The sequence below is a fragment of the Stegostoma tigrinum genome, chromosome 14 (assembly GCF_030684315.1).
Source record: "Stegostoma tigrinum isolate sSteTig4 chromosome 14, sSteTig4.hap1, whole genome shotgun sequence".
Lineage (NCBI taxonomy): Eukaryota > Metazoa > Chordata > Chondrichthyes > Orectolobiformes > Stegostomatidae > Stegostoma > Stegostoma tigrinum.
Window position 1 is genome coordinate 53,659,502 of NC_081367.1, and position 14,397 is coordinate 53,673,898.

The window sequence follows — 14,397 nt, forward strand, 5'->3', positions numbered from 1 at the left end:
AGAGGCGGCGCCGATACCAGTCATCAGCGTAACGGTGGAAGAGGTGGGGTTTAGGGCCAGTGTAGGTGCGGGGAGCAGGGAAAGCGGTTCAGCGGTCCCTGTCACGGTTCACTGAAATGATCCTCTTGGTTTGTCACTCATTGATCTTCCTTCTCTTGGTATTTTTAGTTGTTTTAACAAAGCTCATGGTTACTGGTTCACACATACAATGGTGTCTAAATCATTCATTCAAAGTCATAGCTTACAGCAACTGATGGGGAAATAAACTGGCTATCTTCAGGCTTGAACTGCATTTTACTGCAGGGCAAAAACAGCCCCTTTCCTTTCAGAGGTCTGATATCTTTTGTCCCAACAATTCACATCCCGAAACTGTTGAACTATCTGAGAGATTATTGGCAGGTAGGAGGCCTTTATATTTGATAAGTGGTCATTTGCCCACAGACCAATCAACTGCTTGTTGCCAGAAAATTTCTATTTGTACATAAGCCCCTGGGCCCAGACCATCTGTAATTTTCCCTTACAGCTTGCACAAGCAGCTGTGTGAACAGCACTTAAAATGATCTTTTCTTATAGCAATTGTACTTCTTTGGCTAGTCCAGTTCTACTTTGGTCAATGGTAACTCCCAGCTTGTTGACAGTTGGAATTCAATGATGGTAATTGCCATTAAGTGTCATGAGGAAATTCACAGTTGTTGCCTGACATGAATGGCACGTTCCACTTTACAGACCAAACTAGTGACCTGTACCAATTAGAGTCCACTTTCCAAACAACTAGCATCCTCCTCTCATCAAATTATAAATATTGTTATTCCGTTTAAATGAATATTCTTGTTAGTTTCCCTGATGCATGCAAGTTAAGAGTCTTCAATAAAATGTGTTTATGGACAGCAATACTCATTAATGTAGCTTGTATGCTGATCCTTGCATCGTTCCACAAGTGACAACTTCAGAATATCTCATTTATCCCTATTTTCTGCTTCCTGTTCATCAACCAATCCTTAATCTATGCGATCACTCTCAACTTCTCAAGGCATTAATCTTGTATATTAAATTTTGTTTGGCACCTCATTGAATACCTTTTGGATGTCTGAATACACCACATCTATTAGCTCCACTGCTTTCGACCAACTAGCTGTAGGCTCAAAAATCTTCCATAACTTTGTCAATCATGATTTCCCTTTCCTACATCTATCTTGGGCTGAATGTGATGTTTTTGTTGGCTACGTTTGAGTTGCTTTGAGAGTTTGGAGGGTCTTGAGCTGTGAGGTATTGTGGGTTTTGTTGCATCAGTAATAACCTAACCCACTTTTTGGTGTGTGGCATATCCAATTCCAGCCTCACCTTACCATGGACTGTTCCCAGAGCAACTCGGATACCCCAGAATTCACCAGCATCCTTTGCTATCAAACCATCTTTAAAAGCCCACTGCGCACCTGGACAAGTACTGTCAGTACAGAGCTGCTCTGCATGGTTTCTGACACTTGCCCCAGACATGGCAGACAAGGGGCAGATTTGTCTTTACCCATTGCAAGCAGTGGCCTGGAGTTTCTACTGGATGGAGTGGTGAAGTGGTAAAACTTCCTCATTCGTCAGGACCATCCATGGAAGCCACCACACCAGACCATGCCAGCTTAGTTCAAGGTTTGCCACCCTGGTTAAAGCAGTCTCTGCATCTGGAGGAATGCCCAACAATGTAGGAAGATGGTCAATCACCTTCTGTCGTCCACCATTGTAAGTGCCACCATCTTCTCTATGATACCTCACCCTCACTCAATCAGCTACTGTACAAACCTCCCACCAAGGCTCTACCACTCTCACTAGTGCCTGAAACATCTTCCCTGCCATAAGACCATATCACAGCTGACATGTTTGTCAACCACATTTGCCTGATTTATCCCTCAGGAGGCCATTAAGTATATCTTGCTATCACCCACTCCAATCCCCATATCCACTAACCTTGCATGTCCTCTGTGCTGCCTAGTCACTAACTCATTACATCTCCCCATCTCCACCAACAGTAAAATTGTTCCTGATGCTGAGTTAGGCCTTACCAGGCTTCTTACCCAATTCTGCCACAAATTGAGTTTGTCTGGACTTCTCCACAATTCCACCCTTAGCGTTTGTTTGTTTACGCTGAGTTAACCTAATTGCATTGTTAAAACTTCCTTCATCCAAGATTCCAGTACTTTTATGATGACTGTTATTAGGCTAACTGGCTGCAGATCACAGTCTTTCTCTTCATCCTTCCCTTCAGTAGTTGTATCCATTTGCCAAGTGCTGGGACACTTCTACAATTCAGGAAATTCTATAAAATCATAAGCGGTGCATCCATTATCACAGCAGATTTCTCTTTTGAAATCCCAGACTGCAGGCTACATGTTCTGGCATTTGTTGTACTTTAGTCTCTTAAGATTCTCCAGTGTTTTTCCTTCTTCCAATATTAATGACATTAAGTTTCGCATTATTATTAAATTTGTGCTTATCCCTGATTTCTGGAAGGTTATTCTTACCTTCTACTTGAAGACAGATGCAAATATTTTTCAAATGTCCCTGCCAATTCTTCACTCCTTCTGATAATTTCTTCTGTCTTTGCTCAAATATATCATATTTACATTAGCTACTTTCATCATTTTTATGTACTTGCAACAGCATTTAGAAACAGGTTTTATGTTCTTGGTGAATTTAGAAATGTAATCTATCCTCTTATATCAATTTTATGCTGGTTGTTTGCTTGAATCGTTTGGAGATTTCATTTTTAAACTCCCTTGCGGACGCCTCCTTCTCCACAGCAAACTCCTCGCGATCTTTCTGGGTTTTCACCGTCACTTTAATTGGCCGCTTTCCAGAGCCTTCTGCACCCGCCTGACTGTCCCCTTCTCAGCTAAGTCTTTGCATCATTACAAGCCTCTACTTTTCCTCTAATACTACATTTAGCTTCTTTAGTAAGTCATAGTTGGATCTGCCTTGACCAGTTTTGTTTTTCAGTTGAATCTAGTTTTGTCAAACACTTACAAATTGCTTCATAAACATTTCACATCTTTTATAGAACATAGAACAGTACAGCACAGAACAGGCCCTTCAGCCCACGATGTTGTGCCGACCATTGATCCTCATGTATGCACCCTCAAATTTCTGTGACCATATGCATGTCCAGCAGTCTCTTAAATGTACCCAATGACCTTGCTTCCACAACTGCTGCTGACAACGCATTCCATGCTCTCACAACTCTCTGTGTAAAGAAACCCGCCTCTGACATCCCCTCTATACTTTCCTCCAACCAGCTTAAAACTATCACCCCTCGTGTTAGCCATTTCTGCCCTGGGAAATAGTCTCTGGCTATCAACTCTATCTATGCCTTTCATTATCTTGTATACCTCAATTAGATCCCCTCTCCTCCTCCTTTTCTCCAATGAAAAGAGTCCGAGCTCAGTCAACCTCTCTTCATAAGATAAGCCCTCCAGTCCAGGCAGCATCCTGGTAAACCTCCTCTGAACCCTCTCCAAAGCATCCACATCTTTCCTATAATTGGGCGACCAGAACTGGACGCAGTATTCCAAGTACGGTCTAACCAAAGTTTTATAGAGCTGCAACAAGATCTCATGACTTTTAAACTCAATCCCCCTGTTAATGAAAGCCAAAACACCATATGCTTTCTTAACAACCCTGTCCACTTGGGTGGCCATTTTAAGGGATCTATGTATGTGCACACTAAGATCCCTCTGTTCCTCCACACTGCCAAGAATCCTATCCTTAATCCTGTACTCAGCTTTCAAATTCAACCTTCCAAAATGTATCACCTCGCATTTATCCAGGTTGAACTCCATCTGCCACCTCTCAGCCCATCTCTGCATCCTGTCAATGTCCCGCTGCAGCCTACAACAGCCCTCTATACTGTCAACGAAACCTCCAACCTTCATGTCGTCTGCAAACTTGCTGACCCATCCTTCAATCCCCTCATCCAAGTCATTAATAAAAATTACAAACAGTAGAGGCCCAAGGACAGAGCCCTGTGGAACACCACTCACCACTGACTTCCAGGCAGAATATTTTCCTTCTACTACCACTCGCTGTCTTCTGTTGGCCAGTCAATTCTGTATCCAGACAGCTAAGTTCCCCTGTATCCCATTCCTCCTGACCTTCTGAATGAGCCTACCATGGGGAACCTTATCAAATGCCTTGCTGAAGTCCATATACACCACACCCACAGCTCGACCCTCATCAACTTTTCTAGTCACATCCTCAAAGAACTCGATAAGGTTTGTGAGGCATGACCTGCCCCTCACAAAGCCATGTTGACTGCATTTAATCAAGCCATGCTCTTCCAGATGGTCATAAATCCTATCCCTCAGAATCCTTTCTAACACCTCGCAGACGAAAGACGTGAGACTTACTGGTCTGTAATTGCCGGGGATTTCCCCATTTCCTTTCTTGAAGAGAGGAATTACATTTGCCTCTCTCCAGTCCTCAGGTACGACTCCAGTGGAGAGCGAGGATGCAAAGATCTTCGCAAGTGGCAAAGCAATTGCATTTCTTGTTTCCCAAAGCAGCCGAGGACAAATCTGGTCCAGGCCTGGCGACTTGTCAATCTTAATGTTTGACAAAATTTTCAGCACGTCAGCTTCCTCTATCTCTATCCATTCCAGCATGCACACCTGCTCTTCAAAGGTTTCATTCACTACAAAGTTCGTTTCTTTCGTAAAGACAGAAGCAAAAAACTCATTTAGGGCTTCCCTTACCTCCTCAGAGTCCACACACAAGTTCCCTATGCTATCCCTGATCGGCCCTACTCTTTCTTTGACCATTCTCTTATTTCTCACATAAGTGTAAACTGCCTTTTATATTTGCTTTACTTTATATTCTATTTACCCAATCAATTTAGACAACTTTTTCCCTATACCTACGCAATTACGTTTATTTAATTTTAAGATTTTTTTACATAAATGCTGTCAAACGTTATATGGAATTCAATTGTATTATGATTACTTTTTCCCAGTGGATCTTTTCCTGTGTGCTTATTGATATTGTGCAGTCTCACTGCACAATACTAGACTTATAATGACTAATATTCCAGATTGGTTCCATGCGTATTGCACGAGAAAACTGTCAAAAACATCGGGGTAGTTTATAGAATAAAACAAACCGAGTGAGATTAACAGGTTAATAACATGATTCATAAAAAAAAGCGTGGGTTTCTTCCGAGTGCTCCGGTTTCCTCCCACAGTCCAAAGATGTGCAGGCTGGGTGGATCGGCCATGCTAAATTGCCCGTAGTGTTCAGGGCTGTGTGGGTTATAGGGGGATGGGTCTGAGTGGGATGCTGCAATGGGCGGTGTGGACTTGTTAGGCTGAAGGGCCTGTTTCCACACTGTAGGGAATCTAATCTAATCTAAACATTGATTCAATTTTACGTGATGTCAGCTGATATTAATACTGGACAATTCAGATTCCAGAGAGTTATGTGGCTTGGATAGACATTAACTTTGTCTTTGTTAAACAGCTGAGGTCAAGTACTGAATATATTCACAAGAGTCTGGCAGTGCAGTTTTAACATGAAAAAAGAAAAGAAAACATGAGCTATGTTACACAAAAAAAAAGTTGAAAAAGTTTCATTCCAGATGTCAGAAATAAGTAATTTCTTCTTCAATAAGACATTCAGAAAATCTGAAATTGATAAGTTTTTGTTAAGCAAAGGTATTAAGGGATATGGGCCAAAGGCAGGTACGTGGAGTTAACAAATGATTTGGATGAGAATGCAGAAGGCATGGTTAGTAAGTTTGCAGACAACACCAAAATTAGTGGCATAGTAGACAGTGAAGAAGTTTTTCTAGACAGATATCAAAAAGTGGGATGGGTTGTACCTGAGGCAAGAAAACCCACAATACCTCACAGCTCAAGACTCTCCAAAACTCTCAAAGACAGCTTGATCAAATGGATCAATGGGTTGAAAAATGGTAGATGGAGTTTGATCTGCATAAATGTGAGGTATTGCATTTTGGTACAACAAACAAGGGTAAGACTTATACAATTAATGGTAGGGCCTTGGGTAGTGTTGTAGAACAGAGGTGCCCAGGGGTACATAATTCTTTGAAGTTTGAGTCACATATGGACAGGGTGGTTAAAAAGGCGTTTGGCATGCTTGCCTTCATTGCTCAGTCCTTTGACTGTAAGAGTTGGGAATTCATGTTGAAGTTGTACAGGGTAGAGGTGAGGCCTCTTCTGGAATACTCTGTCTGGTTCTGGTTGCCCCGTCATAGGAAGGATATCATCAAGCTGGAGAGGGTTCAGAAGAAATTTACCAGGATGTTGCTGGGTATGAAAGATTTCAGTTATAAAGAAAGGCTGGACAGGCTCAGGCTTTTTTCGCTGGAGCCTAGGAGGTTGAGAGGTGACCTGATAAAAGTTTATAAAATATTGAGACATATAGATAGAGTTAATGGGAGTTGGTTTTTTTCTCATTAGGATGGGGGACTTCAAGACTTGAGAGATCACTTGAGGTGAAAGGAGAGAGATTTAAAAAATACATGCGAGGCAAATTTTTTACACAGGGTGGTTTGAGTGTAAAATGAACTTCCTGAGGAAGTGGTTGATGTGGGTACAATTACAATGTTTAAAAGACATTTAGATAGATACATGAATAGGAAAGATTTGGAGGGATATGGGCCAGGAGCAGGCAGGTGGGACTAGTTTAGTTTGGGATTCTGTTCGGCACGGAGTGGTTGGTCCAAAGGGTCTGTTTCCATGTTGTATGACTGTATGACTCTAATAATTAGGTCTTAGGTCAGCCATGGTCTCATTGAATGGCAAAACAGGCTCGAGGTGCTGAATGGCCTACTCCTGTTCCTAAGTTCCTATGTCAATCTTACCACCACCTCTTGATATTCCATGGCATTACCATCACTTAAATCACCCACTATCATTGACCAGAGCTGAACTGGGATATCCCTATAAAAACAGTGGCTACAACAGCAGATCAGAGCAAGGAATACATCAGTGAATAACTCACCTCCTGACTCCTTAAAGCCTGTCCACCATCTAAGGTACAAGTCAGGAGTGTGATAGAACTCCTGACCTGCGTGAGTGCAGCCCCAATGACACTGAAGAACCCTGATACCATCCGGGACAAAGCAGTACACTTGATTGGTATCGCATCCGCAAACATTCATTCCTTACATTACCATGGTAGCATCAGGCTGTACCATCCACAAGATGCACTGCAGAAATTTACCAAGGCTCCTGTGACAGCACCTTCCAAACACATGACCACTTCCAGCTAGATGGATAAGGGCAGCAGATACATGGGAACACCAATACCTGCAGGTTCCTCTCCAAGTCATTCACTATTATAACTTGGAAATATATCATCCTTCCTTCAGGGTTGTTGGGTCAACATCCTGGAATTACCTTCATAAGGTATTGTAAGTTAACCTACAGCACATGGACTGCAGCAGTTCAAGAAGGCAGCTGATCACCACTTTCTCAAGGACATTAAATGCTCACTCAGCTAGGAATGCGCATGTCCCACAAGTGAATATAAAAAACAAATTCACATTTGTTTGTCTCAGTGATATCCTTGTAAATATTCAAACCTCAGTGATGAGTCACTACTATTCTCACTCTAAGGCTCTTTGCTTAGACTCAGGTCGGTAGAGCTACAATGATTTTTCTTTTTAGTGTAATTACAAAATGCATTTTACATTCATCTGGTGTCTCTCCTTAAGTCACCTAAAACAAACTGCAAACTAAACTCACTATCATGTTTAACATCAGAGAAAACCCATAGGAAATCCCTCACTCAGTTGTCTGGCTGACTTGCCTTTGTCCTTTCGTGCTTCTTCACAAAGACTGACTGACCTTTTGGATTGTTGAGTTTCTCTGTGTCACTGGATTTCTCTCGCTAGGTAACAACACCTTTCTTTTCCTCTGCCTTTTTAGTTCATTGAACTGTTCACCTCAAGGATTTAAAATCTCATCAAAATACTGATAAAGAAACAAAAATCTCCAGATTCCATTTCTCAAGATCCTACAAGCTCAGAAATGCAACCCTGAAAATGACTAACTGTGTCTTTCCCTTCTTATCTCCCAAACTGCAAAAAAAATCAATTTAAAGTTATATCGATCTTAAGAATTAGACAGAACAGGACTGACCTGTGATATAGGTATGTCGATGTAGGACATGAACCAGAACTGAAACATCATCATCTGTTGGTTTATGGTTAGGGAAAAGCCGTGTGTTTCCGTTGAGAATCAATGTGAATCCCCCATACGTAGTCCTACAAGGAAATGGCAGACAACTCAATTGATGAACAAAAACAGAAGTTGCTGGAATAGCTCAACAGGTCTGGCAGCAACTGTGAAGAAAAATCAGAGTTAATGTTTTGGATCCAGTGGCACTTTCTCAGGATTCAATTGATGGACTTGGGGCACTTGGGATTTGTCACACACTCTTTGCCTTCATATTTACCAAACTCAACTATACCGCAGCCAGCCATGCCTAAAGCAGGGGTGTCAGACAGTGGTCCTTTCCTCAGGACCCTCACGCCCACCATTCAACAATTCTGGGCAAGAAATATTTCCCTTTTGTCAGTTGGGCGTTCAGGGTTCAAGATTTGCAGACTGGGCTGAGAAATTCTGCCAGCAGCTCATCCATGTCTACCTTGAAAAATGACCTGAGCACAGACATGGAATGAGAAAGAAGCTTTCTTCACAAATTACAAAAAAATGTACAAAGTATCCAGAAACTAAAAGCATCAGTTGGTACTGGAGACTATTTTCCCTCATCATGGCAGGCTTGGTCTAATGAACACGAAGGGCCTAAACCTGTCTACAGTTGTCAGAAGGGTCTTTAGTCTAGCTCCATTATTCTTTTTTGGAAAGGCCTTATTCTGAATTTGGAAAGTATAGGACTCCTCTGGGCCATTAGGCTTTGTGCCCTCATCCTGCAGTATCCTATTAGGTAAGTGAGAAAATGTCACAGTTCACTAATGATGCGATTACATCTGGAAATTCACTGCAGTTTGAGATGATACAGGGTCAATTGCAGGTACATAAATGAGAGAGAAAAAAGAGAAGGAGAATGCAAAGTAATCTCTGTCTCCTCTACTCCATTCAGGTTAAGAGTGCTACAGATATAGAAAGGTAGAAGCATAGGTCCTGCTATTGTTACCTGCATAGATTGGACTATTTCAAGAAATACCGGACATGAAGTCATCCGGCACCAGACAGTGACCAGATTTATAAAAGACAGACTATCCAGGGTCACGTCTAGCACAAACCAAGATGCTTGTAGTTGTTGCATATCGGTTGGCCCAGTTCCAGCACATCGCTACATCCCTGAGGACTTCCTCAGGGTCATGTCCTGGGTGCAACAATTTTTAGCTGCTTCATCAATTACCTTACCTCCGTAATAAGGTCAGAAGTGGGCACATTTACTGATGATCACACAATCTTCAGCACCATTCGTAACTCCTCAGATAGTGAAGCAGTCTATCTCCAAATGCAGCAACATCTGGACAATATCCAGACTTGGGCTGACAAGTGGCAAATAACATTCATGCCACACAGTACTGGGCAACTACCGTCTCCAACGAGTGAGAATCTTAACAATAACCCTTTAAATTCTATAGCATCACTGTCACTGAATCCCTCATACCAACATCCTGGGGGGTTACAATTGACCAGAAATGGGCTTGCATTAGCCATATAAATACTGTGACTATAAACATGCTAAACATAATCAAGTTGAAGGCAGCTAATCACCACCTCCTCAAGGGGAATTAGGGATGGACAACAAATATTGGTCAAGCCAGCAGCTCCCACATCCAGTGAATGAGTAAAAATAAAACTTTTATAGTTTTTGAGTGTCTTTTTGCCCTGACACTGATATATTATTTATTGTCTACAGGGACTTCTAACTCTCTTTGTACTTCAACTGATTCAATTAAATATGTACACTGATCTAAAATAAATGCAAAACACTGTGGATGCTGGAAATCTGAAACAAACACAAGGAAAGTTGGAGGTATTCAGCAGGTCTGACAGCAACTGTGCTGGGAGAAACAGAGTTAAATTTTCAAGTCTGATTTGACTCTCCAAAACTTTTCTCCCCAGTCCAGGGACTCCCCGCCTATGTCTGGGGTACTACCCATGCCCTCTACCTCCTTCAAGACTTCCAATTCCCTGGCCCCTCAACACCACATCTTCGCTATGGACATCCAATCCCTGTACACGTGCATTCCCCAGGCAGATGGCCTAAAAGCTCTCCACTTCTTTTCCTGCAAGCCCTACCAGTCCCCCTCCACTGACATCTCATCCGCTTAACCAAACTTGTCCTTACCCTTAACAACTTCTCCTTTAACTCCTCCCACTTTCTACAGACTAAAGGGGTGGCCATGGGAACCTGCATGGGCTCAAGCTGTGCCTGCCTTTTTGTAGGATATGTGGAACAATTCCTCTTCCCCTACTACACTGGCCCTATCCCCCGCCTCTTCCTCCACTACATCAATAACTGTATCAGCACTGCCTCGTGCTCCCACAAGGAGCTTGAACAGTTCATTAACTTTACTAACACCTTTCACCCCAACCTCAAATTCACCTGGACTATCCCTGATATCTCCCTCTCCTTCCTGGACCTCTCTGTCTCCATCTCCGGTGACTGCCTCGAAACCAACATCTATTTCTAGACCACTGACTCCCACAGCTACCTAGGCTACACCTCCTCTCACACATCTTCCTGCAAGAATGCGATCCCTTACTCCTAATTCCTGTGCCTCTGCCACGTCTGCTTCCAAGATGGGGTGTTCCACTCCCACACATCCCAGATGTCCTCTTATTTCAAGGACAGCAACTTCCCTCTCTTCAGTGATCAAAAATGCATTCCTGCACCTCTGCCCTCACATCCGCTCCCCCCAACAAAAACAAAGACAGAATCCCCCTTGTCCTTACATATCACCCCTCCAACCTCCGTATCCAATGTATCATTCTCTGCCACTCACGCCACCTACAATCTGACCCAACGACCAAAGAGATATTTCCGTCCCCACCTGTATCTGTCTTTCATAGGGACTGCTCTCTACATGACTCCCATGTCCGCTCCACATTCCCCACTAGCCCCACCCTCCCGGCACCTTTCCCAGAAACCGCAGGAAGTGCTACACCTGCCCCAATACCAACCCCTCACCTCCATTCAAGGCACCAAACAAATCTTCCACATTAGACAGAGGTTCACCTGCACATCTGTCAATGTAGTCTATTGCATCCGCTACTCCCAATGTGGCCTCCTCTACATCGCTGAGACCAAGCGGAGACCACTTTGTAGAGCACCTGTGCTTTGTTGGTGACAAATGACAACACCTTCCAGTTGCAAACCATTTGAACTCCCCCTCCCACTCCCTGGATGATATGTCCATCCTGGGCCTCCTCCAGCATCACAATGACACCACCCGCAAACTGGAGGAGCAGCACCTTGTATTCCGCCTTGGGACCCTACAGCCCAATGGCCCAAATGTGGATTTTACCAATTTCAAAATCTCCCCAACCCCAGCCTCATTCCATGACTAACCCTCCCTCTCATCCTTGCCTCCTTGACCTGACAGGACATGTCCATCTTCTCTCCTACCTATCCGGACCTTCCATCTCACTGACCAATCCAGGCCACTCGCTACCTGCCCTCACCTATCACCGTCCCACCTACCTTCCCCAGCCCCATCCCTCCTCGATCTCTTTATTTCTGAGCTCTCTTCCTCCAACACCCCAATCCCCCCACTATTTCTGAAGAAGAGTCCCGAAACGTCAACTTCCCTGTTCCTCTGATGCTGACTGGCCTGCCGTGTTCCTCCAGGTCTACACTATGTTGTCTCTGACTCCAGCATCTGCAGCTCTTACTGTCTCTGTGTAAACTGATCTTCCCATTTTTGGTTGAGAATGGATAACCACATACTTAATAAGTCATTCACTCAAAAAAAAATTATACTGCCATCTGTAGTGATCGGAATGCAGTCAGTCAGCTGGACTTCATAGAAGATGAGTTTTCTGATTGATGCTGTTAGTCAGGTCCAGTCAGGGAGATCAAGCTGACATAAAATATGAATGCCAGGATATTGGGCCCCCTGATTGTCTGATTGAGTGAGAGGCAGTGCTCTTGTCAAAGACTATGCACTTGTAAATAAAGGGTGATTGGTGATGGGATGCTGGCCTCTGAAGAGTTATTTCACCATCTACATTGTGAACATTGTCACCAACTCTGCGCACATTTGGCAGTTACGTTTGTCTTGTGTTATTTAACTTATTACTAAATATAGCGACCCTAAATATTCTTACAGCAGGAACATTTTAAAATCAGTAGAGTATTAAATAAATAATAAAGGGAAATGAGAATGTAAAAGTAAATTTGCAAAAAAAAACTGAAAAAGCTTATATGTATATGTAAAAGGAAAAGGTTAGCAGAAACTTATTTGACAAGCAGCGTTAATAAAATTTATAATCAACAATAAGGAAATGCAGACATTAAGAGGATATTTCTGCCTGTCTTCATAGAGCAAGAAACTGAAAACCTTCAATTGCTGTTGGCCACAAAGCGATGAAAGACTTTCAGTAATGTGAAAGGTCAGTTGAGCTGAGATCATTATCCAGAGTCTGTTAGGAAAGGTTGGAGATACTGATTTCTGAAACTTTCTAAAGTACCCAGAAAATACTGTGGCAGCTTTTCAGCTGGGTTTCTTCAAGGCTTTCTCACTGGAAGAGAGAAAGAATGGGAGAGAAGGAGAGAGAAGTGACAAAGAGTGAGACAGCAATTCTCATGTCTATGGTATAATACATAGCACCTTGTCCCTTCCAAAGCTCAGGTTGTTTGTCTAGCAATCATTGACCATTAGGCATTCTCTTATCTCTCTTTTAAGAGCTTTTCTTGGAAAGTCACTTGACTTTTTGTGATCAGCAAACAATCCCCAGTTCTCTTTACCATTTGATTCTGCATTTGAAAAAGTCAAAAGACAAACCATTTGCAAGCAAAAAATTGCCCAAATCTTCAAATTTCCTATTCTTATAACCCTAGAGGTCATATTTCAAAATTCTACAGTCTCAGAAATAGTTCCTGCAGATGGAACAGTAGCAAGTGTACTTCCACTATATAAGACAGGAAGGAAAGAGATAAGAGGGAATGACAATCCAATATCTAACATTAGTTTTGGGGATAACATACTTATATTTCAGGATTATATTGAAAAATTAGAAGTTATGGAACATTCTGGACATTTTCTGGATGTAAAGGTTTTACCAAGGAATAAAATCAACAGCATGTTGTGTGCTAAATACTATTCTGAGTGCAATTGCAAGTCTCTCCGCTAAGATCTTTTTATCAATAGAAGTTCTTAGGAATCTGGCACAGTTTCCAAAAACCGGTGTTTCTAATTACCTTAATGTGGAGGTGTAGGTGTTGGACTTGGCGTGAACAAAGTCAGAAGTCACATGGCATCAGGTTATAGTCCAACAGGTTTATTTGAAATCACAAGCTTTTGGAGCACTGTTCCTTCACCGGGTGAAGTGAAGCACAGAGTTTATAGGCAGAGGGATCAAAAGATCATGCAAATGGTGTGAGCGGAGTGTCCACATGCTGGATAATAAGTCTCTGAAGGTGATTAAAAGTGTCAGATGATATCTAACAACTACTTTGTAAAACCTAAAAAGCTGAGCTGTGATCTAATCTAGGTTGATTGTTTCAATGGGACATCTGGGACAAGGTAGAATTCTGCAGGGCTTGATTTACTAAACATCAATTTCTCAGTTTCTCCTTCTGACCAGACTCTTCATTCCCTGAATTCCTGGGAAGTTGTGATTTCGTCTATGAGGGTAGAACTAAAGTAATTTTTTAATTGATCTGCTAGTTCCTTGCATTTCATAAGCTGTAGGGGACCTTCTATTTATGTCTTCAATAATTTTACCCTTTTCTCCGACATAGTTGTTGAAGCTTTTATCATCGGCTTTTATTTACCATGCAAGTTTACTACTTATTTCTTCATGGGATGTGGACATTGTTCTTCCCCAACACTAACTATCTTTGAGAAAGAGGTGATAAGTCGCCTTCTTGAATCACGACAGCCCTTGGAGTCTAGGGACACCCACAGTGTAGATGGGGAGAGAGTTCCAAGATGTTGACATAAAAACTGTGAAGGAAAAGCAACACAGTTGCAAGTCAAGATGGGATGTGACTTGGAGGGAAACTTGAAGATGGAGGGGTTCCCATGTTTCTGTTGGCCTTGTCATTTCTAGAAGGTGGAGGTTGCAGGTTTGGAAGGTACTGTTGAAGGACCTTTTGTGAATATTGTGCATCATGCTGTCACTGTGTCAGTGGAAAAGTGACTGAATATTTAAACTTTTGGTTGGAGTACTTATTAAGCAAATCGCT

The 14,397-nt window shown here is 42.4% G+C and overlaps 1 protein-coding gene across 3 annotated transcripts in view; it reads right to left on the minus strand.

Moving 5' to 3' along the window:
* LOC125457482 (leucine-rich repeat-containing protein 34) overlaps nt 1-14,397 on the minus strand; it is a 39,075-nt gene that overhangs the window by 22,337 nt on the left and 2,341 nt on the right. For all 3 annotated transcript variants that reach the window (XM_048541710.2, XM_059651171.1, XM_059651170.1), the window contains exon 3: nt 8,145-8,269. In XM_048541710.2, the coding sequence (XP_048397667.1) occupies nt 8,145-8,269 (125 nt within the window). The remainder of the gene's footprint in view (nt 1-8,144; nt 8,270-14,397) is intronic.